General features: G+C 37.3%; 1 protein-coding gene across 1 annotated transcript in view; it reads left to right on the top strand.

Moving 5' to 3' along the window:
* kcnk9 (potassium channel, subfamily K, member 9) overlaps positions 1–18,724 on the top strand; it is a 43,102-nt gene extending 24,378 nt beyond the window's left edge. Inside the window, exon 2 of the mRNA XM_053333926.1 lies at positions 17,841–18,724. Coding sequence (XP_053189901.1) covers positions 17,841–18,724 — 884 coding nt within the window. The remainder of the gene's footprint in view (positions 1–17,840) is intronic.
* The last annotated feature ends 3,889 nt before the right edge of the window (positions 18,725–22,613 follow it).

The following is a 22,613-nucleotide window of genomic DNA, read 5'->3' as shown; positions in this document are numbered from 1 at the left end:
TACTGTTCTATTTGAGAAGTGCCTTGAGGTAACTTTCTTGGTGACTTTGGCACTCTATAAATAAAACTGAATTAGATTGAACTGAATAGATATAACATACATATAATCATGTCAGTCATCTCTCTCAGGTGTTGCTAAGTCTAACTGCTCAATATAATGGTGTATAGGCATACTGTATATTTCCTGCAGAAAAGTTTCATAGGTTTTATACATACAATTTATACTTGCAAGGTAACCTTAGTTGTCAGAGAAATATAGTGATTGAAAAAGTACAATATCTCCATTTGACATTTGGTGGAACACATGGACAAACCCTCAAAGCGTCATGAAGCCCATTCACAGCTTTTTAGAACTGCAATTCCTGATCTTTTGGCAAAACAAGCTGTGAACACTGACATACTCTCATCCTACACAGTTGATGGCAAAAGTTGTTCACAAACAGTTGCTCATTTACACATCCAGCAGACATGGAGAAACATTAACATTCATTTGGAGTCTTGTTCTAAGTCCAGTATTGACTCTCCATTAGCTCTATATTGGTCACCATCAGCTCCTGAGGGAGATATGTGACTCTGAGACTCTGCTAAATGCTGTTACGTTCACCAGCTAGTTGCTAACTTTGTCAGCTGAGGTGACTTTGTCTGGTGCACAGCAGTGCAGTGGGTGTATCAGAACTTTTTCATTGAGAATAGCTGCCTGCTGTTGGGAACTTGTTGAAGAAGATGCTGAGGAAGAACCAAAACTGTAAAGTCGGAGAAAGCCAAAGCAATCAGCAGAAAGACATAAAATCACCTTATCTTCTGATCAAATAAAAAAAGTATTGTCAGCATCAGTTAGTCCTTTGATCCAAAGCTAATATAAAAATATTGAAAGACTGTAATTGAAGTGGTGTTGAAACAATGTATCTAAGATCAAAAATGTAGCCCAGTTTTAACATGCGGAAATGTTTTGATTTGCAAATGTTCACTGGGTGGTCACCAGTCATGTTCGGCTAAGACAATGAGTCACTTTCTAAAATCTGACAAGCTGTCACTCTCATCCATGATGACACTGAGGCTGGATAATCCTTACTTCTGCTTGTTACTTCTGCCTGTCACACGCTGCTGTTTCAAATGATTCTCCCTCCGCCATGCCGGCTCATTACCATACTCAGTGATGGCATCTCTCGCTCTTGTGCATTCTCTGTGTATCCCATATCTCAGTGTGTCTGTTGGCTTCTGTTCTTTATAGCCTTAGGGGGTTGCTTATTGCGCTTCCCGCTGAATCCTGTGCTGCTGTCTGGATTCATCAGGGAGCAGACTCATGTGAGGAGCTTGTCTTATGAAATAAGAGTCTAACCATTCATGGAATAAGTGTCATTGAGAGAATTACATTCAGGACAGACATAATAGGACTACTCATGAGATGGATTACATATCTAGCATACATATCTTTTACCTCAAGATTTAAGTCTCAAATGCTCTGAGGAGAAACTGCATCTTAATTCCACAGGCAGTATAGAAGATTACCAGCTTCTCTGCTCAGCCTGGTACATTATCTCCTCAGGAAAAACACAACTAAGGGACTACAAATGTAAGCCTGGACTGTACCTTATATTGTTGCCATAAATTAACTTTGCAGGGATTCTGCCCACATTTCTTAATCCAGCTGGTTTCAAATTTTCTGCTTGACACGCCAAAAAAACCAATATGACCCTCCGCGTACAGAATTTATTCCTGTTTATTTAGCCTTAATTGCTGGTGCAGGCAGTCCAACGCTTGCTTATGCACTGACCTTGAGAACCTCTCTATCTTCAGTCCCGACAGGAAATGTGCAAATATGAATGCAGATGTGATGGAACACAACAGTAGTTCGGCGAGTAATATCTGTCTGCTCCGGTGTTTGACTTGCATACCTAAAACGTCTGATTTGTTGCTGGTTTTATGAGGATGTTTTGAATGCTTTTATGTTGCTGTGTACCACAATGTTGTGTTTCCTAGTGACTGTAGGGCCAGAAAAAGCTGAAATTGACTGAAGAAAAGGGTAAGGAGTTTGAGGTGGAGGTGTTTTACCTAATGTGTGTCTTCTTCTGGTTGTGACAGGGATTTTCTTCTCTTAGTAGCAAAAAGGTGGTGTAGCATGAACATGTAGAATTGCAAAAGGTTTAAATTAAAGGTGGAGTTCAGGTTGGTTAACCCAAAAAAATATTTGACACAAAACTGTATTACCATGATGATGTTTTCCTAACAGTAAAGCTGCATATTGATATTTTCCTAATGAGTTTATGGCCTCAAGTTTTAAGGCTTCTTATACACATCATGTCATTCATGTTGTAATTTTGAGAGTATAGGAGTCACATAATGTGTTTTCAGTTCATGGGTCAAATAACTATGTATAATGTAAAAGGGGTTGCTCAAAGTAGTGAATCAACAGAAAAGTTCCATCCAACTAAGCAGGTCCCCTAAATCATAGTCATTTTCTGCCACAGTAGGCAGATGTGTTCAGTGAAAATGGCCAAAAAACTCATTATGCACCAACTTAACCTGAACCATGACCTTTCCCTGGGTGGCATGGTGGTACAGTGGTTGGCTGACACTTCACAGCAAAAACATTTCTCGGTTCAAATCTGCCAGCAAACTGGGGCCCTTCTGTGTGGACTTCACATAATCTCTACGTACCTGAGTGGGTTCTTTTAAGGTACTCCAGCTTCCTCCCACAGCCCAAAAACATGCGAGTTAGGTTAATTGGTCACTCTGAATTGTCTGTAGGTGTGAGTGGTTGTTTTCCTCCTATATGTTAGCTCTGTGATGGACTGGTTACCTGTCCAGGGTGTACCCCAACTCTTGCTCCCAATGCCAACTGGGATTAGATTATGGGTCATTCACAAGATCAAACTTCATAGTTGGTTGTTCGACATGGAAGACTTGTTGGTAGCCTTGTTGGTCAGTGTTGTGTTTATAATATCTTTCCACTGTGTTTAAGCAGTCAACAATCAATCAATTGTAGGTTTAAAAATAATACTAATGTTTGACAAAAGTAGTCATGAGATCAACATTGACTCAAGGAAGGAAAGGTGCTGAGTGCAGTCAATTTTTGTTGAAGTTTATAACTAGTAGAACTTCATCTACTGTAGCGTTTTCGCATGGTTGTTGTGTTGTCCAAAATAGGACTGTGAGAATATGAGAGAGGTGATGAAACCCCCTTTTTTTCTCCTTTATCCTTTCCTCTTTTTTTCTGTTGATTAAGTTTTACTTTCTGCACTGTATGCGGTACTCTTTATCTGCTCAGCCATGGTGGCAATTCACATTAAATATTTATTCTTCTGTTTGTTTCAAACAAACTGTGAACATAAAAGACATGTTTTCCTGAGCCAGAGGATTTTTCCAGAAAGATTCTACACCTCAAAATCAAGTTATATTTAGTTGCTTTCGTACTAACCACATTTATCAGAAAACAGTGATATAAACATTCATTTAGGAAACTGTTGAATGATTACTTTAAGCAAAATCTGCTTTGTGTCTATATTTTCTTTTACATTTTATATGTATATATATATATATATATATATTTTTTTTTCCTAATACTCTATATCCTGCACTCATTGTAATGCTTTGGATAAGAGCATTAGACAAAACACTTAAAATGTAAATGTGATCTTTGTAAGCTGCAGGCTGGCATCTCTGATATCAGTGGAATTGCGTCTCTGTCAGTGTAGAATTTTATGTTTGACATTTTTCCCTTAACAATAGTGTTAAGACGACTACCAGCTAGAAGACCGCAGTCATTATGGGTCTACAACAAAGTGGAATTGTGGGAAGACTTAGTGTTTCAGAAAGCACTGATAGTGAAAGGTTGCCTGCCTGTAGTAGGTAACCATAGTGTTCCCACTTCCCGGTCACATTAAGCTCTTGTTGGTGACGTGGGGGAGACTCAGAGAGCTGAACAAGGTGTTCTCACCTCTCTGCTCCCTGTTCTTTTTGACCTTCATTAAAATGCCATGGCCTGCAGCAATTAATGCCACCAGGGCACCTGAAATACGAGGCAGATTAACCCGCGGATCAAACGAGCAAAAGGCATTGGTTTAAGCAACTGCTCGACACTTGTAGAGTTACTACCCAGTCTGTGTCTGGGTGCTAATGAGGGACTGCCTTGATAGTGTCGTGAATAATGGATGATACATATTATACAACTAGCAACAAGTGAAAAATAAATGAAAACTAAAGGAAGGTGTCTATTACACTACTGCGCTCTGTGACAAAATGGTGTGTTTAGAGGATCAAATGTTAAGTAGATCTCAATTATGTTTCCATTAAATGTTGTTTCTCTCTTTCTCTATCCAGTGAGAAAACAGGCTAGATGTGATGCTGCAATTTCTGCTTTGTAGAACATTTTATTTAAAATACATAAGTATAAAAAAAGTATACATGAATGTGTCTAATAAGTAATACAAATAACAAAACATCCGCATTACACTAACAAAGCAAAATTAAGAATTGTGGACAATTACATTAATTTTGCACGGACAGTATTTTATAGCCATAGGTAAGACGAGTAATGTGTTACTACATATATTAAAGCTGTAGTAATAAATATTAATACTGCAGTAATAATACCAATATTTCTATATGACCAATGGATCAAATGGTTATGTGTAATTTAGCAAGTCAATTGATGATCACCTAACTCTGCAGTTCTCCTCAGCTTTATGGAGTGTTTTAGCATCTGACAATTCGTTTCATATAGTCTGACCACTGTAATTATTAAAATCGCCTTGTTTTCAGCTGCTACAGAAAGCTTTGTTCAGCAAAAAAGCAACTATCAACTAGCTTATTAAAATAGTGGAACATTTAGATATTGTTCTCAGTAGTTGGTGGAGGCCAAAATAGAGTTAAAAGGAGAATGAATACTGAGCTTAACTTTGCAGCAAGATGACAAACACAACTCCATATGACTCCTGATGTTGCCCTCTGTGTGCTTGGGGTGTAAATGAGCATTTTCTTTACTAACACATTCACCATGTCAGCCTTTTTCAGCTTCAATTTGTAATTATTACTGTTAGTAGATATACACAGCAGTAATAGCTCAATACTTTCTAATTCCACTTATGTTTAGAATGATGGTTTCACACTAATGTAACTATTACTGTATTACTTGGTAAATGTGAAATGCTCTGGTTTTCTAGATGAAGACGAAGTTTGAGTTTGACCTCAAGTAAATACTGATGAAAATATTTGTCAGTGGCACAGTTAAGCCCTGATGAAAGGGCAGTACTTTCTCACTATTTTTTATCCATATGATTTTATATCTTTTTTAAAAAAAAACTTCCAGACAATCCTGGCTTAGATAATATCAATATGTTTCACTAACTTCAAGAGTTGATTAAAAAAACAACCAAAAAACTATTTATGCCACTATTGCAAAAGAGAGTTCCTCAGTGAGGTGACCCTGAAAATGTTTATTCTCAATCAGTTTCTTACTGTTAGCAATTATTTTCTATAAACACACAATTTTGTGCCATTTACACATGAGAGATTTTTGTATTTTTGAGTCTGTTGGTTCATTTCTCACTGGTTTGAAGTGGGTTGGGCTCAATTAGAATAAGAAGATGTCATGTACAGTAAGTCCATGCACCGATCAGGACTGACGAGTATTTGAATCAAAGTATGATGATGAAGGAGTTGGTTGCTTACGTAGCCAGGTAACTGTCTTCACACCTGATCAAATCACACCCACAGTCACATTTTAAAGGGGACCTATAATGTCTTTCTTTATTTTAAAACACAAAAGCATTTGTTTCAGACTGCTCTGAACGCTCGATTTCCAACATTTTTTTTCTATTTTCAGTCTGAGCTGATGTTGGCTCGTGACGGATTTCTTTATATGGTCATCTGCTTCACAAACAGCTTGCGAGTTCACAGCTCTTATCTGCTAACATTATGGTGTTTTTCCATTGTTTTCAGGGTAGTCACTCTGAGTCATGACTCCATTACACAGCAGGACCAAGTAAATTAAGTATTTACCTGTTGGAAGTGTGCTGGTTGTCTGCAGCTCCTCATCAAACATCATCATCACTGTGGCTGTTACTGCTTCTACTTGCATTATTTGTAACTGACTCACTCAATAAGTAGTTCTAAATAAATGGCCATACGTTGTTGTTTTGACTGGTTTTTAGCATGGTTAATTCAGTGAGGAACACGTTCACTTTCCATAAATTCTTCATAATAAAAGTCTCTGTTATTTAGTTATTTAAATACTTAAATTTGAGGCAGTAAAGCAGGAAATGTTTGGTTTGTATCAGTGGTAACTTTACATGACTGATACAGTACATAAACAAAAGTGTGGGCTTACCAAGAGGGGACCTTAAAGAGACAGTAGCTCAAATGGTCTTTTCAGTGACACAGTTTATAATGAGAGGCTGCATAAAGGGTCAGTATAAGATAGAGTTTTAAAAATTGTAAATCATGCAAATCTATTCTAGTGGAGTCCAAAAATAAAAATTTACATCTGAACTTTAACTTTGATTGTTTCTTATTTTGGCACAAATATTGAGAAACACATTAAACCAAGATTCCAGGTGCTAAAAGGGTAACTACTGAGCAGCAGATGAGAGGCTGCCAGATTACATTATCATCTTATTATCATCTGTCCTTTAACGAGAACTCTTTCAAGGTATAGGCTGTTGGTTAATTCATTAAGCCATTATGACTGTGAGATACTCCTTTTTCTTCTCGGATGGAATACATAATTTATTTATGAAACAATAACAGAATGATATAATACTTAGATTAAAGCTGCCAGCTGTGCCAATTAAATTTAAGCAACAATGACTCAAACTCACTCACACAAACTAGTGGAGCTTACATTGTGGGTGTGGGCAGACATTCAAAGTAAGTCATAGTAGCGGAGTGGATTGAAGCCAAACAAGGGTTGAGTCATGCGGTTTTTGATGAGAGCTGTGGTGGTAATTTCATAAATGTGTAAAAGATTAGAGACACTTTTGATATGACTATGAAGCATAAAAAAACAGTTTCAGTGTGTATGCGTTTTGTAGTGTGCTGTAGTTGGTCCACCACTTCTGTCCACACTGAAATCTCAACCACTGTTAGATGATTTTCAATGACATTTGGTGGACATATCTATGATGCTCAGATAATGACCCATGACTTTGGAGAACCCCTGACTTTTCATCTAATGCCACCAGTAGGTCCAAGTTGTATTATCCAGTGAAATACATAAACAACTCTTGGATGGACTATTTTGTATGCATTAATGGTTTCCTAGAGAAGGCCTTAGAGACAATTGAGAGATACATTTTCTAAATCTGATCTAAATTGTTTTCTCTCCTGTGTTTATGACTTAAGAACAGGAAAAACAAGGTTTTGCCAGGATAATGTTTCTAAGGTTTTTTTTACTGTTTCACAATTTTTTTAAATCTGTGAAACAGTAGTAGTTGTTGTTGTTGTTTAAAAAAAAAGAACAAAAAAATCAGGATCATTTCAATAGTTTAGTTATTTGGTTATCGGCTGAGGTGCACCACTACAACAAGTTAATTCATCTTTTCTTACAGGTGAGTGTTAATTTCTCAATGTACTTAAACCCAATGAAAAGATATTGTGTGTTAGCAAGTAATACAATGTCTTTCTTTAGGCTAGACATTTCTAAATTTTGTTATATATTTGTCCAACCCTGAATATAATGTCAATAAAGTTACCACTACTACTGGCACTAATCTGCCGTTATTTTTAGCTAAACTGACGTTAGCTGTTAGCTAATTTGCTAGCTAGTGAGCAAAAACCGTATTGTTGATGGCTAACAGCTGTAACCTGGGTAAAGTCATCTGCATAGCTAACATTAGTTAACTGTAACGTTAATCATTGTAACAGAGACAATTCATCCTTTATGAATGTTTTACCAATGAAAATAAAAAAATATATATAAGTGGGACATTTGAACACTTGCTAGGGGAATAGGATAATTGTGTATATTTAATAATCGTTACACACAGCAGAAAAATAGAATAAGTACTTTGGATACATTTTAATTTTGGCAATATAAATGAATATGGTCGTTATTCATATTTATGATTTGGAATTTGATGCTGTTTATTAAATATTGCAATTATAGTGCAATGCTCATTTTTAATCAGAATTGGGTTGACAGTTGAATCATTCATACTTGGTCAATTGGTTGTCAAACATTTTTATGTCAAGGGCCCCCAAATTGATGTATGACAAACCATGGACCCTAATTCGATAAGACTTTGTCCAAGGGACCCCCATATGAGACTGTAGTTGTTAAACATGATTTAATAGAGAATTCCACAACTGTCTGTACTGTAGGTGGGAAGACAACCACGGTTATTCTGATCTAACTTCTAATGAGTAGGAGATTAGTAAAATTGAACTACTCCCTATTTTTATTGGGACTCTCTGGAACCCCCTCAAGGATCCACAGGGGTTCCTGGACCCCAATTTGAGAACCAATTATCTAAATTACCCTTTGAGACCAGGCAGCTCATTTGTGTTTGTTTAATATTCCAGAGGGAAGTCCAACCTTTGACTTGTGGGTCCAACAATTTCATCTTACACGTGTAAGCCACATCATGAAGTAGGAGGTCATGAAAGGTTAATAAGCTTTGTTTATATATTTAATGAATACAAAGTAATACCAACTATGACTCTGAATGATGCTGTTTTATTTCAGAGGGCAGAATGAGACCTCCACAAACTGTTGGGGAGAAATTCAAATCTGATCAGCTGTGCGTAGGTAAGGTGGTATAAAATATGACCCAAGCTATCCAAGCATATTTGAGCAGTGAGCTAAACTTGATTGTGTTCGCAGATGAAAGTGCTCAGAGAGAAAATAAAGTGTTGTTAGTCTTACCTCATGAATACTTTCATGTGAAACACAGTAATAATTGTACAACGTGCAATGCCTTAAAAAGATCCAATTTCAGCTCACTCTACATTATAATTACACTTCTCACTTTCAGTTGTACATTCCCTTTCATTTCTTACTTTTAGACCCTTCTCTTTGCTTGTCATGATATGTGAAATAAGATAATTGTTGAGTGGAGAGGAGTCATTTCATTTAAATGAATCATCCTTCCTCTTGATAAAATCTGTAAGAGAAATACAGTATACATAACTCAAATGTCAAAGCACACCCGAAGGTTCCCTTGGCCATGTACCTGAACCTGATCAGATGAGAACATGACAACATGAAGTTTCTGGCTAATGTCACTATTTGCATGCTTTTATAGATAAAATATTACAAAATTAAACCATTTAATGTCAAGTTGGTTCCATATTGGTAATGCCAGCCAGGCAGTAAGCTGAAAACTTAAAAGACCTTTATTATCAGTATCTAATTAAACTATATGCTATGAAGACATTTCTTTAATATGAAAAAGTTTCCGAGCATTCAGCTTAATAGCAAGTATGGTTTATTATACCACTTTACCAATCATTTGAGCATAAACCATAGTCCATTACTCGCTCCATCTTTTAGGGCTTTTCATTTCATCCTAAGCAAGACTGTCATTAATTTTGAAAACACTGTAGGTGGTTGGTGCTTCATAATCCTAACAGCCCATCAATTAACACAGAGATGTTTTTAATATATAAAAGTTCATTTTTGTCTGAAATATCTGTTGCTCAATTTTATAGGCAAATATATGAAAATATTTGCCATTACAAAACTAATTGCATTTTTTCATTTGCAGAGCAGACACATTACCACTTTTTCTTTGGTTGTTTCCCACGTTGCAGTGTTCCCATTTTCCTTAAATACATATATATATATATATATATATATATATATATATATATATATATATATATATATATACATATATATATATCTAAATTGTTTTTTCATTTTGTTTTATTGAAATTAAATGTTTTAATTAATAAACATGTATAATAATACATATGCTGTCTGTTGTTTTTATTAGACTGCATGATTGTATGTGTCCAAATTTTAGATCTTGAAGTGCTTATAATATGCAGCATTGTATGTATGTTTTTGTTAACTTGAATGTTGCACCAGTGAAATGTGACAGAAATGCCACACATTGTTTGTGTTGCAAATAGAAACCACAGGTGCCACACTTCTTTACCACAACTTTGCCTCAAAACTCATTTGCATGTGAAAACAGGAGTTTGCTGCTACAGCACCAGAGGCCTACCAAAGCTGTTTAGCAGAAGGCCTGTACTTATGTAAATGAGGCTTTCTAACAACTGAATTACCCAAAAGAAGGTTGTCTTTTGCTACCAATAAACATGCTATCCAGACTGAGATATTTAAAATGTGCTTCTTTTAGACTGTTTCATTGTAAATAATATTCAAAGGCACAGTCCTTAAAGACTTAGTATAATGAGGGTAATTCAGACAGAAAAAAGCTTCTTGTGGAATGTTATTGTAAGATGTGTCATTTTGTTCAGATGTGTCATTTGATTTGTTACATATCTATTAGTTCATCCTCTCTGAGGGCAGCCTTAGTATGTTAATGGGGATGTCAATTTAGTATCATAGTATATGAAGCTTTGAAATGTGAACAAATTCATGGGCTGCTGTGTAATTGGTTTCTATGGGAGATCAACATTGGCTAACAGGTGATGAATAAATTGTCACAGTTGTAGTGGATGCTTTTGATCCACTAAGATTAACTAAACTGGACCAAACTACTTTCATTTCTTGTGGACTAATTAGCTGATATTCCTTTACAACTGCTGAAAATGAACTGAGCCAATCAGGGTAACCTGGGTAGATTATAAAATCTCTTCAAGGAAGCAGTTTGGATATCTGAAATGGTTTGATTCTATGGATATCCAGGGGGATAGAGAACATAGGGCTTCCATCATTTTCATAACAACAGTTCTTTAATGATTGATTGATGAATTTGGGCAATTTTAAATGAACATACCGAATGTTACCAAAATTAAATGAGATTTAAATTCACAATTTTCATTGTATTGAATCTTTAAATTCTTGCTTCCACGATGTGGAGTAGTGCTGATTAAAATATATTTCTAGCCACAAGAAAGCCATGACATTAATGTTACTTGACTTGCTAACACACTTTGTGGAAGAAAAAGGATGCTTTGAGTCTATTTAGAACATAGGGGTGCACTTATGTGACAAAAATGGGTATTACAACAACAAACACTTTTTAAAAATGATCCTGACAAAAAAAACAAAAAACATTCACCTACCAAACGTATTTCACAATTGGAAAAAATAAATAAATCAAATTATCCTTGCAAAGCTTTTTTTATGTTCATCCGGTAAATGATTGTTTCTTCCCATCTGTTTCACAGATAAAAACAAAAAAGGAAAGATAATCCTGGCAAAGCTTTTTTCACCTGTTCTAGGTTATAAACACAGGAGAGAAAACAATTTAGATCAGACTTAGAAAATGAATCATCGGAATTTTCACTTTCCTTCCATACATTCCAAATGCTGTATCCCAATGACTTTTGTGATCTCCTGACGTGTCCTGTAGCACCTCCATGAGGTTAAAATGTGTGATCTTGAGTGAAATATCTCAACAACTATTAAATGAATTGCCATGAAATTTGATAGAGACAGTCATGTCCCCTTCAGGATCAATTAACTTTGGTGACCCCCTGGCTTTTCATCTAGTGCAGTCATTAGACAGATTTCAATTTGTGAAATTGGAAGACTTTGATGTCTGCCATGTGGGTGTTGATTGACAGCTGTGATTGATAGTTTGTCGTTGCTCTCCTGGACTCCCATTCAGTCAGACTGTTGTCACAATATTTTAAATTCAATGTTGCTTGATTACAAAACCTAGCTTCATAATTTAACTAAAGTAACTAATTTTAGCCCAATTGTGTGCCACTCTGTGTTTCCATTAAGCTACCATTTGCTTCAGTTCAAGGTAGTGAGGCATGTTTCCTTTTTTCTAGGCTCCAAACCAGTTCTAATGCAAACCAATGCTGACATAAGTATTTTTCTGAAATGACTGCTGTACTGATTAAGCTGTAGACTTGGTTCTGTTTTATAGTAAGTAGGGCTATAGAAAATATTATAACATGAAAGTGTATTGAGTCACACTTTTAACCCACTCCTACTTAAAAATGACACTAAACATATTTTCACGAGGCACCTTTGTGTCAATGTGCTATCACACTTCCCACTCTGGTTTGTTCAAACATTTGAAGAATGACTCAACAGATGTGCAGGCAGCGGTACAAAAAATGTGTTCAGTTGAAATTCTGTGAGAGAAGCTGAGAGCATGACTGACCTAAGATTTTGTAGTTTGTAGCTCATGGTAGGATACACTGAAAAATCCTGTTATTGTTTTTATTGTGTTGTTTTAGATGAATCAATATTTCATAAAAGCAATCAATTATCCAAACACCTTTAGTAATATTTTTTACAGAAAGCCCAGATTGATGTTTAAGGAAAATCTGTTTATTATAAGAGACATTTCTCAAATGAGCACCCATGTACACATCAGATTAGAATTTTGGCCAACCAGGCAAATTTTCAGCATCTCAATTGGTGAATTGTTGTTTTCCTCCTGTTGCAGACACACTTTGTGCTTCTAGCTGATAAGACTGCTGTGTTTTTACATACAAATCTTGCCTGCAGCAGCTTGCAGGAGAACATGAATTGAAAACATGTCTTTCTTTTCCCCCCCTCAACTAAATGCCTGCATCGATGTCCAGAACACAACCCTCCATTTTCAAAATGTGTCTTATGTAATGTTTGAGTGACCGCGTCTTTCTTGTGCTTTTATCATCCAGTAAAGACTGTGATTCCACTTTCCACTGCACTACACACTGCGCTGTACACAAACACACGTTTCACCTGTGCACACATGAGCACAAAAGCACCTGTGCATGGCAGGGCTCTGTGTGGCAGAGCAAATATGTCTGTTCCCAAGACAACAGCAGATAATAGAGTCATTATAAGAGGACAAACAGATTACAAAGCGCGGCACTGCCACGGAAAACACACATCCCATCAAAGACATCAAAGAAATACTTTAAAAGACAAGCTCGCAAAAAAATTAATGGCATAGTTTAAGTAATAATCTGTGATAACTTTTTACTTTTTTTTCTTTTGTTTACTTATTTGAGGCTGAAAAATAACATATGTCTGTTCAAGGTGTCAGATGCTTTGTAGAAGAGAAGAGATTCGAGACAAAAAATCAAACAGAAAGGCTTCCAGGAATTTCTTGTCTTATTGTCTTGTATCAGTCAATGATGGATGGCAGCAAAGTGCGCATTACTAGATATGTAAATGTCACTATTTATTACCTTTACTTTACTTTAGTTATTATCTGCTCTGTAGGTCTGCAGGTCATCTTACTGAGTCCCTGTCAATCCTTGTGAATCATCCTTTATTACCTTGGAAATGTAAACACACTAATGAATGTTGGAGCTGAAACTGAAACAGCTGGAGCTGATATGACATCACAAATATGGATACTTTGATCATTAATGATAATACAAGTTCCTCAAACAATACAATATGTTGGGGGAGGTCTACCATGTCTGCCTTATTATTTCTGCCTTTATTTGTTTTATATGTTAACCATTTCCCCAGCCTTTTATGAAGAATTACTTCATCATTTCCACTTATATGTAAGATTCTCCATCACACTTATATCATCTATGATTGACAAGCATGATTTGTAACTTGGTGCTTCAGCCTTGAGCCAGGTCTTAGTAATGATCTTCTTTCCAGCCCCCAGGAGGATCTCCTGCACAGTTCCTTCCAAATGTCTGAGGTATAAAACAAGACAAGATTTAGGAAATTACATAAGCCAGTACTTCACAGAGAGCTGAATGAACATCCCACCAGAAAGGTTATATCATGCATTTCCAGAAAATGTGTATGTGTGTGGTCTGGATCCATGTGGTTACATCATCTCCAGCAATGCTGTTGAGCATTCATCTGATTACTTTAAAATATGTTTTTGTCCTTTTTACTTACTTTTTACTACTCACAATACTGTCAACTACCATCACATTAGCACTATGGTGTTAAATCTGTTCAACTTTAAACTCAAGTAACAGGATATCACATCAAACACTTGTAAGGTGTACAAGTGTGGTCACTCTGCAGTCGCTGCCTTCTAAATCAATACCTAATACACTCAGGTCTGATTGCAGCTTGGAGAGGCTGTTGAGACAAACCTCGAATGAGTCTAAACAGTAATATTTGTTATTGGGTGTATAATGCTGTGAATGTAACACCACAATGTTGAGAGATTATCTGAGGAGAAGATCAGTGATGAACCGTCAGCACAGACGACTTTCAAATTAAATAAGAGCTGTCATTTCTGCACAGATGCCACTGTAATTCATGATGTCCTAATTATTCTTCGAGAACAAATTCAAGCAATAAAAATCAATATCAATTAATTTGCTAATTTTCAGGAAGGAGGAAAGAAGACAGATGGCTGGGTAGAATACAAATCTGTCCTGAGATGTAATTATAATTGACTAACACTTTTTTTTCTTTTTTGGGACGCCACAAGCATGCTTCTTTACACAAGGTTTACTTTGACCCAAACTTGTTATAATCAGTATGTGGACATTCCCAATTTTATTTTCTCTATACATGAATTTGAATATATTATGTGTCACTCAAGAGGCAATGTCTGTGAATTTCTCCTATCCACTATAATGATTAAACCATAAAATTGTAAAATACAGATTTGCATCATATCTGGATTGGGCTTATCTTATTTCCACAGAGTGCATTACCATTAATATCCTCTCCATGTTGTATGGAAGAGCAATGAACATTTGTGTATTTTAGATATTGTGAATGAGGTCATCCATGTTGTTGATAGAAGCCGCTCCTATTGTGCGTCTGTGGAAATCACGTGCCCGTCGCTGCTTAGTGTTCAAGGAATTCAGTCAGCTCATTTGTAGTCGGCACAGAGCCGGGCTGCTGCTGACCTGCTGCTGATCCTTCAGCTTCCTGCACAGGCCTCCAACTTCAAGGTTCATACCGGTGTGCATCTAATAAAACACCTCTGTATAACATGTGTGCCTACCATTTCCCAAAGCATGCCACAGCATTTTAGATTCTATTTTCTACTCTTCTATTTTCTGCCATGCCATTTGTTTTATGTCGAAGTAGAAGGAATGTTATTTTGAGAACTCAAAGTCCAATTTACTGGCTCTTTCAATAGATTTCATGCCACTTACTTTCTTCATCAGTGAAGTGAAGTTAATTGAGTATAATTTCTTCTAATTACTCTGTAGCCTCAAGTGCATTTTGGTTTTTGGTGGTGCTCTGAAATTAATAGAAACTAATGGGGTGGCTGTTGCTCAGGAGGTAGACCGGGTCATCCAACACTCGAAAGATCGATGGTTTGATTCCTGGCTCCTCCAGTCCACATGTCGATGTGTCCTGGGGCAAGATACTTTACCCCAAATTGCGCCAATACTGTATGAAAGTGTGGGAATGGTGATGAGCAAGTTGGCACCCTGCGTGGTAGCTGCTGCCATCAGTGTATGAATGTGTGTGAATGGGTGAATGTGACAAGTGGTGTAAAAGCGCATTGAGTGGTCAAAAAGACTAGAAAAGTGCTATATAAGTACAGTCCATTTACCATTTACTATTTAATGGCAAAGGAAACAAAGTAGGAAAAAAATAAATTTTTCATGCACATTTCCATTAAACTATAGCAGATTTGTAGTTAAGGGCAATCATGCCTGTAAATAAACAGTGAGATTCCACTTTTTAACAAACGTACTGTAGTACAATTGCATTGTGTTTTCTTTGGTATTTTATGTCTTTGTTAGAGAGCTGACAGTAGGGAGGTGACAGGAAATTAAGGAAGACAAATGAGGCCAGACTTGGGACTGGGGATGTTGTGGTTCATTGTCAGTGCATTAAATCCCTCGGCCACCAGGGCACTTCCAGTTATGTCCTTTTGAACTGAACCAATTTTATACAGACCAAAGGGGATACACAAGATTATATAAGATGGCTAGACTTGAGGAAATATGTTCATTGAACTTCAAATTGTAAATTCAGTCAACATCTGGATAAGTCACGAAGATAAGGGATGCCCCCCCCCCCCCCTCACTTTCAGTTGTATTGTAAATCCATTTCAGAGTCTGATCTCTATTACAGATTTTACTCAGAATAGGAAGTTAATTTATATCAATGTTGGCTCAGAGATATGATCTGTTGTTGTGCTTTTTCAATAAATACAATTGGGCTGAACTGGATAATCACCATGTGGGTCCACATTGCTTTCAATTCATATCAAAAAGATATGTTACAAATCTAAAAGGCATGTGTTATATGAAACTTGACTGTAAGTGTGTAGTAATGTAGTCAAACGAGTTTGAACTCAGATAGAGTGCTATGGAGTTTGCTAAGAAGCTAAAGTTTGTTGTTGAGGCCTCCAAAAAAAAGACAATCCAAAAATATTTTGTCACTCATTAATTTCTCATCAATGTCAGTGCAACATTCACCCTCCTTTTAGCTCTGTTTCTGTTTTAATCAACACCCGGGGGAAATACAGTATCGGCCTCTTTAGCTGCTAAATGCTCCAATATGCCCCAATATGCTCACCAGCTATTATGCTGTTTGGTGCTGGTCAGGTAGTGTGCATTGGATTTATGGATGTCATTTGCTGAAGACAGGTACTGAGAAAATAAGAGTTAATAAAAGTAGAGTTAAATTGTGGGAAAACCAAAGACGCTGATAAGAGAGGGACCTGCAGGGTTGGTAGCAAATCTTCATTACTAGGAGTGGCTGCTGTAACATTCCAGATCTTCATTTTATACTTTGTTTATAAGAAAATTGGATTTTGTTTTAGCTTTAAATCTACATACAGTAATAAATTGGCTTGAAAGCTTGATCTTGCAGTGTTTGTTACATGTGCTTGTATGTTCATTTAAATTCCACTGACTGAATAACATGAATTGTACATGCAAATACACCCATCGCTTGTGTAAATCAGGATGCCGGAGCTGAGATTTATTTTTCTAAAGTGCATGAACACATGCTCAAGTGGGTGGAAAGCCATATGGGAAAAGACAGAATCAATATTTGAGAGCGCAAAACAGCACTCGCTCAGGACATATCTGTAAAAAAAAAGAAGTAGAAAAGAATAAATAGCTGTAAAATACACCAAAAATATTATGTCTCCATTTGGAAGACAGTTGCTGAAGTGATACTCATGCCAAGTGATGGTGGGTGTTTCTTGGCTAAGATTTTGGTGTTTAATGCTCACAGTTATGGGCTGTGGTAGAGCAGAGCTAATCAATACTCTTTTTTCAGCCCTGCATATTCAACAGCGATCGGCTTCATTCATACTGCTTCTCTGAACTAACTTTACTAACTTTTCTGCAGCGCACACATGTTCATTTATAGCGAATTTGAAAATGACATCTAATAACGGGTATGAATTCTATTGTTAGCCCCATAGGTTGATTTTTGAAAAGTCTATGTGTGAGTCAGCAGCTTGTGGTGTAAAGATAAAGTTTAATTAAGCTAAAAGCTTCACTTGGCTCCTCCATGACTCTTTTCCAATCCTTCCTCCAAAACTCTTCTACCTCACCGGAAACTTCTGACTAATTGGATGCCCCTCCCACCATAATCTTTGAGCCCAAATAAGATTAACGAGCGGACACATTCCTGTGGCTTGCACCTATTCAATACCCCCTTTTTTTGGCAGTGTTTCCATTCTTATAGAGATTTCTTGCTTGGTCATGTTTGTAAACAGAAGCTGAACTGGGGCTTTTTTTTTTTTTTAGTGGTCGGAGTAACGCTTGTAACGCTGCCGCTGCTCCACAAGCATCCAGAAATGTTCTGCATCACTAATTTCTTCTGTCTGTCTGCTCTTTTCTCAGGATACGGGCATGCAGCGCCAGGAACCGACGCAGGGAAGGCCTTTTGCATGTTTTATGCCGTCCTGGGAATCCCTTTGACTCTTGTCATGTTTCAAAGTCTCGGTGAGAGGATGAACACTTTTGTGAAGTACCTCCTGAAGCGTATCAAGAAGTGTTGCGGTATGAGCATCACAGACGTGTCCATGGAGAACATGGTTACCGTGGGATTCTTCTCCTGCATCGGCACACTGTGCATTGGGGCTGCGGCCTTCTCACATTATGAGGACTGGAGCTTCTTCCAGTCGTATTATTACTGCTTCATCACATTAACAACCATAGGCTTTGGGGACTTTGTGGCCCTCCAAAAGAACAGGGCCCTACAGAAGAAGCCTCTGTATGTGGCCTTTAGCTTCATGTACATCTTGGTGGGCCTGACAGTCATCGGAGCTTTCCTCAACCTGGTGGTGCTCCGCTTCCTGACTATGAACAGCGAGGACGAGCGGAGGGATGCAGAGGAAAGGGCCTCGCTCGCTGGGAACCGGAACAGCATGATCATCCACATCCAGGATGAGTCGCTGCAGCGTGGCCGGCGGCGGCGCGAGCCGTACCGGGCGGAAGTGACTGATTTGCAGTCGGTGTGTTCCTGTATGCACTACCACTCGCATGACTTCGGCAGCTCTGGGGGAGGGATGGGAGGCCTGGGCTGTGCCTTCTCTCATCAGAACTCATTCAGCTCGCAGCTGAACCCCAATCAGTACTTTCACTCGGTTTCCTACAGGATCGAGGAAATTTCGCCCAGCACCTTGAAAAACAGCTTCTTCCCTTCGCCCATCAGCTCAGTGTCTCCGGGCCTTCACAGCTTCACAGACAATCACCAGCTCATGAGGAGAAGGAAATCCATTTAAACCCAAACACACACACACAGGAAAAAAAAAAGAGTTTTCATCTTTTATACACAAGGTCAAACATTTCCAATGCTGCTCCTTACCAAATCTTATTTCAGCACTTTTTCCCCCCTTTTTTGGTTATATGTAATATAAAAAGTATTCTTGGGAACAGATGAAGAACACTACGCAGAGCAGTAAGCGTGGACACAATGGGATGCAAAGCATGAAGCATGGATGTCTATTTTTTCAAGAGATCGCTCCATTAAAAAAAAACACACACACACACACAAACACACACACACACACAAGACCTTCCTTATGATAGATTTACAAAACATAATTGATATATTAACTTTGGTTACATACCAAATGATGCACACTTTGGGAAATGCTATTTTTCAAAAGGGAGTATGCTTGTTTCACCTTAACTTGAAGAAACTTTTACCGTTGTGTACTATTCCATTGCCTCACTGCAGACAGAGAATTTAAAATGACTTAAAGCATCAGGTATTGTTTTCTATAAGCAATCATATATTTCAATGGTTTTGCCACACATCAAGCCAAAATATTGTTGCCAATATTAGCATGTGCATTAGATGTCATTTAATGAGTGTGCCATGGTTTTGTGACATTCTTTAGTCTGTTTTCAGCTGTATGATGGGCATCTGTTTGTCTTAAATTCAAAGGATCATACTGCTGTTACTGATAACCCTAACGCATCTGGCCAGAACAGCTTGTTTATCTCTGATTTATATCAATATTTGACTATCAGGCTTTTAGATTGAAGCTATTTTAGATCTTGATTGACTATTTTACACCAATATTCAGATAATTCCACTGTAAAAGAGGCAGAGAGACCAGTTGCTTGCCTTAATAGAACAAAATGCAATGCAGCCAAAGATATGTCACGATTTCAGCATTTCAATAAAGTGGCACTTAAAAGTTGGAGAATACAAAAGAGGCAGATTTGACAAATAACAGTGAAAATTGACAGCAGAAAATAAGATATCCTGATTTATTATCCTGATTTCATTATGGATCCTACAGTTCCTATAATGCAACTCAATAGGGTCATTAGACCCTGCATGCCTTCTAAATACCTTCTTTCAAACATCCTACCTTTAGTTTGAAATGCATCTGTTTGTTTTAAGCTTAAACCAAGTTGTACTCCCATTGAGGTGTAAACTAAACTGGACCTTATCACTGGCATGCCTTTTACAGACTAGATGGCCATGTAGCTTAATACAACTTTTTGGAAACGCATTATGGGAGACACTGGGATAGTTGTAACTAGTAGGAGCCGATGAGTCAAGCTGAGGAAAGTGAATTCATTTTTTCTTGGAAAATTATCAAATGACTCAAATTAATGAAGTGAGCATCACAGACATGATGATCTAACACAGTGTAAGAGGATCAAAAGGTGGATTTGTCTTTAAACCTGCAGCTACAAAATAATCAAAAGAGAAATTAAATTATTCCAGCTGAATTCATAGGTGAACATTTTTAACCAATGGACACGTATGACCACGATCCAAAGTGCTGATTCAAGGTTACTTTCCTCATACATAATTTATGCCTGGAGCGGCTGATTCCGACTCACAGCATGAACTCCTCCTCACATCTAAGCATGCAACACCAAGAGCAAAACTGTTTTATTGTGCAAGAAAAGCATGTAAGATCTAAACTGACAACTCTTACGGTTTGGATGCACTTTGGAGCCATTAGCGAAACACAACCTGATACATGCATCGTCACGGAAACAAGGTGAAAACAGCGAGCGTGCGTTAATGTGAGAGGACAGCTGAAGATCGCTGATAAGAAAGTTATAAAGTTAAACTCAGTAACGTCAGTATGATCCTTTCAGTTTCTGTAAAATATCAAGAGAAGAAAAAGGGATACGGAAGATTTTTTTTTATGTTGGAAAGATCTGATAAGTGCATGAACTTTGTATGATGAATGGGGATAACAATTTCATAATAATAACTTTACAAGTATCTTAATGGCAAATAGTATTAAGAATGATTTACAACATAAGCTGTTTATTTTGCCAAAGTCCAGCAGTTTTTAAAGGGATAAACTTTATTTACCTGCTTTCTAATTTCCATTCAAACAAACTGTACAATAATTGTTCTCAGGTTTGAATGAATCACCTTTTCTTTCGGTTTGCTCCTGTAACAAACACTATTCCAGAAGTGCAAGTTCATCCGTCAAGCAACACAATGTACATATCAAAATCCTCATTTCCAAATATTAAGAATTTTTTCCAAGACAGGCAACTGAGATGCATCATCTCACTGAGGCCTGCGCTGTGTTTGATGCAGATGTGTAACCAGGAGTCCGTTTGCATTATATAGCATAATTTTTTGAGAGCCAGAAAGCTGGAAAACATTTAAGCAATTCTGGATTTTTATGTTGATTACAGGCCTGTTTTAAAGCCCAATTTGCCTTTTTCTGTCACAGCTGGTCCAATGTTAGCTTTCCAGGACAGTATTTTCACTATCTATAAGTTAAATGAAGCAAGATGGTACCACCACACGTAGTTTCTGACATTTTAAGCTGTAAATGTATATTTAGATATGTATTGTTTGTAAAGACTAGAGCTTTTTTTAAGTTGCACAGGGCTGGGAGCTCTTTTTTTCCCTTAGCAAGTTCTACCCTTCAAAATCTATCAATATTTCTGGAAACTGGCAATTCTTACGCAAAATTTCTAGACTTTCAAAAACAGTTACCTTCTGTATTCCTTACAGCCTTGTGTCAAACAGGCATCTATTCATTTCCTTGGTAGCTGAGCATGCCTCGCAAGGTGAATGCCACTCTGTTTGGGCAAATGGTAAAATGCCATGGATCCTATTCAGTCATGACAAACATAACCAGGCGTGGAGTCCGAGATAAGCCCGAAAAGCATTGTTTCATTATTGGAACTCTAGCGGCTTATCTAAATATACTGTACAATATGTTTATAACAACCTTTGGAATAAAAAGGCCTTTTCACGGCTGAGATGCATATGTATTTTTACACATTAGCATACGTGCCTTGAAGAAACAGCGGTCAGTGTTTCTGTTGAAGTGGGCACATTTAAATATGGTGGCTGCGGATCTGTTTGTGCTTTAGCAAACCAATAGGAAGATAATGGAAGTATGGCTTTAGGGCTACTAATAGCGAATATGTGATTAATGTATAGACAGATCTAAGACCGGAGAAACAAGTTCATATAAGGAGAAATCACCATCTGATCTTATGCCTAGCTTCTAGGACCATCTGTAGATTCAAGTACATAACCAGCGTCACAGCAGATTCATATTTGTGGTGAATAATCACTTTCTCACTTCCTACAGAGAAGGACTGGCTTAAAGGATGGTTTCAGTATTTTATAACTTGGATCCTCTTTTCATAGTTTTGGCTATTACTCCTTTTGTTAATAATGACATTGTATTTAACAAGTTAAATGCTGAGATTTGGAAACACAGTGAAATTGCTGAAAATGAGGCTAGTGAAATAAGGTTAGCGCACAATTGCCTATAGTGTACATAAAGCAGACACAGAACAACATTGGCATTCACTTAGAGTTGTGTCTCTGGTTATATGATGAATGTAAGTCCAATATTCATTCCTTTTTGTTCTGTTTTGGTCTTCACCAACTCCTGAGAAGAATATCTGGCTCTTTAGATGCAAAATTTTCTGCTATGTTCACCAGCTACCTGCTAATTTGTCTGTTAGCTATTTGGTGCTGGGCAGGGAGCATACAGTGGGTTTATCAGTGTCTTCTCACAGATGTCTGCTGTTAAAGGAGGTTGATGAGAGAGGAGTATGTGTGTCAGACTCCCAAAGATTTGTCTTTAGAAGGAAAGTCGGCAAATATTGAGAGATGGACTGACACATTGTTGGTCTTTGGATTTGTTGATAATG

The sequence above is a fragment of the Scomber japonicus genome, chromosome 15, assembly GCF_027409825.1.
Source record: "Scomber japonicus isolate fScoJap1 chromosome 15, fScoJap1.pri, whole genome shotgun sequence".
Taxonomy (NCBI): Eukaryota; Metazoa; Chordata; class Actinopteri; order Scombriformes; family Scombridae; genus Scomber; species Scomber japonicus.
Note: the sequence above shows the minus strand (reverse complement) of the source record. Positions and strands in the feature narration are given on the sequence as shown.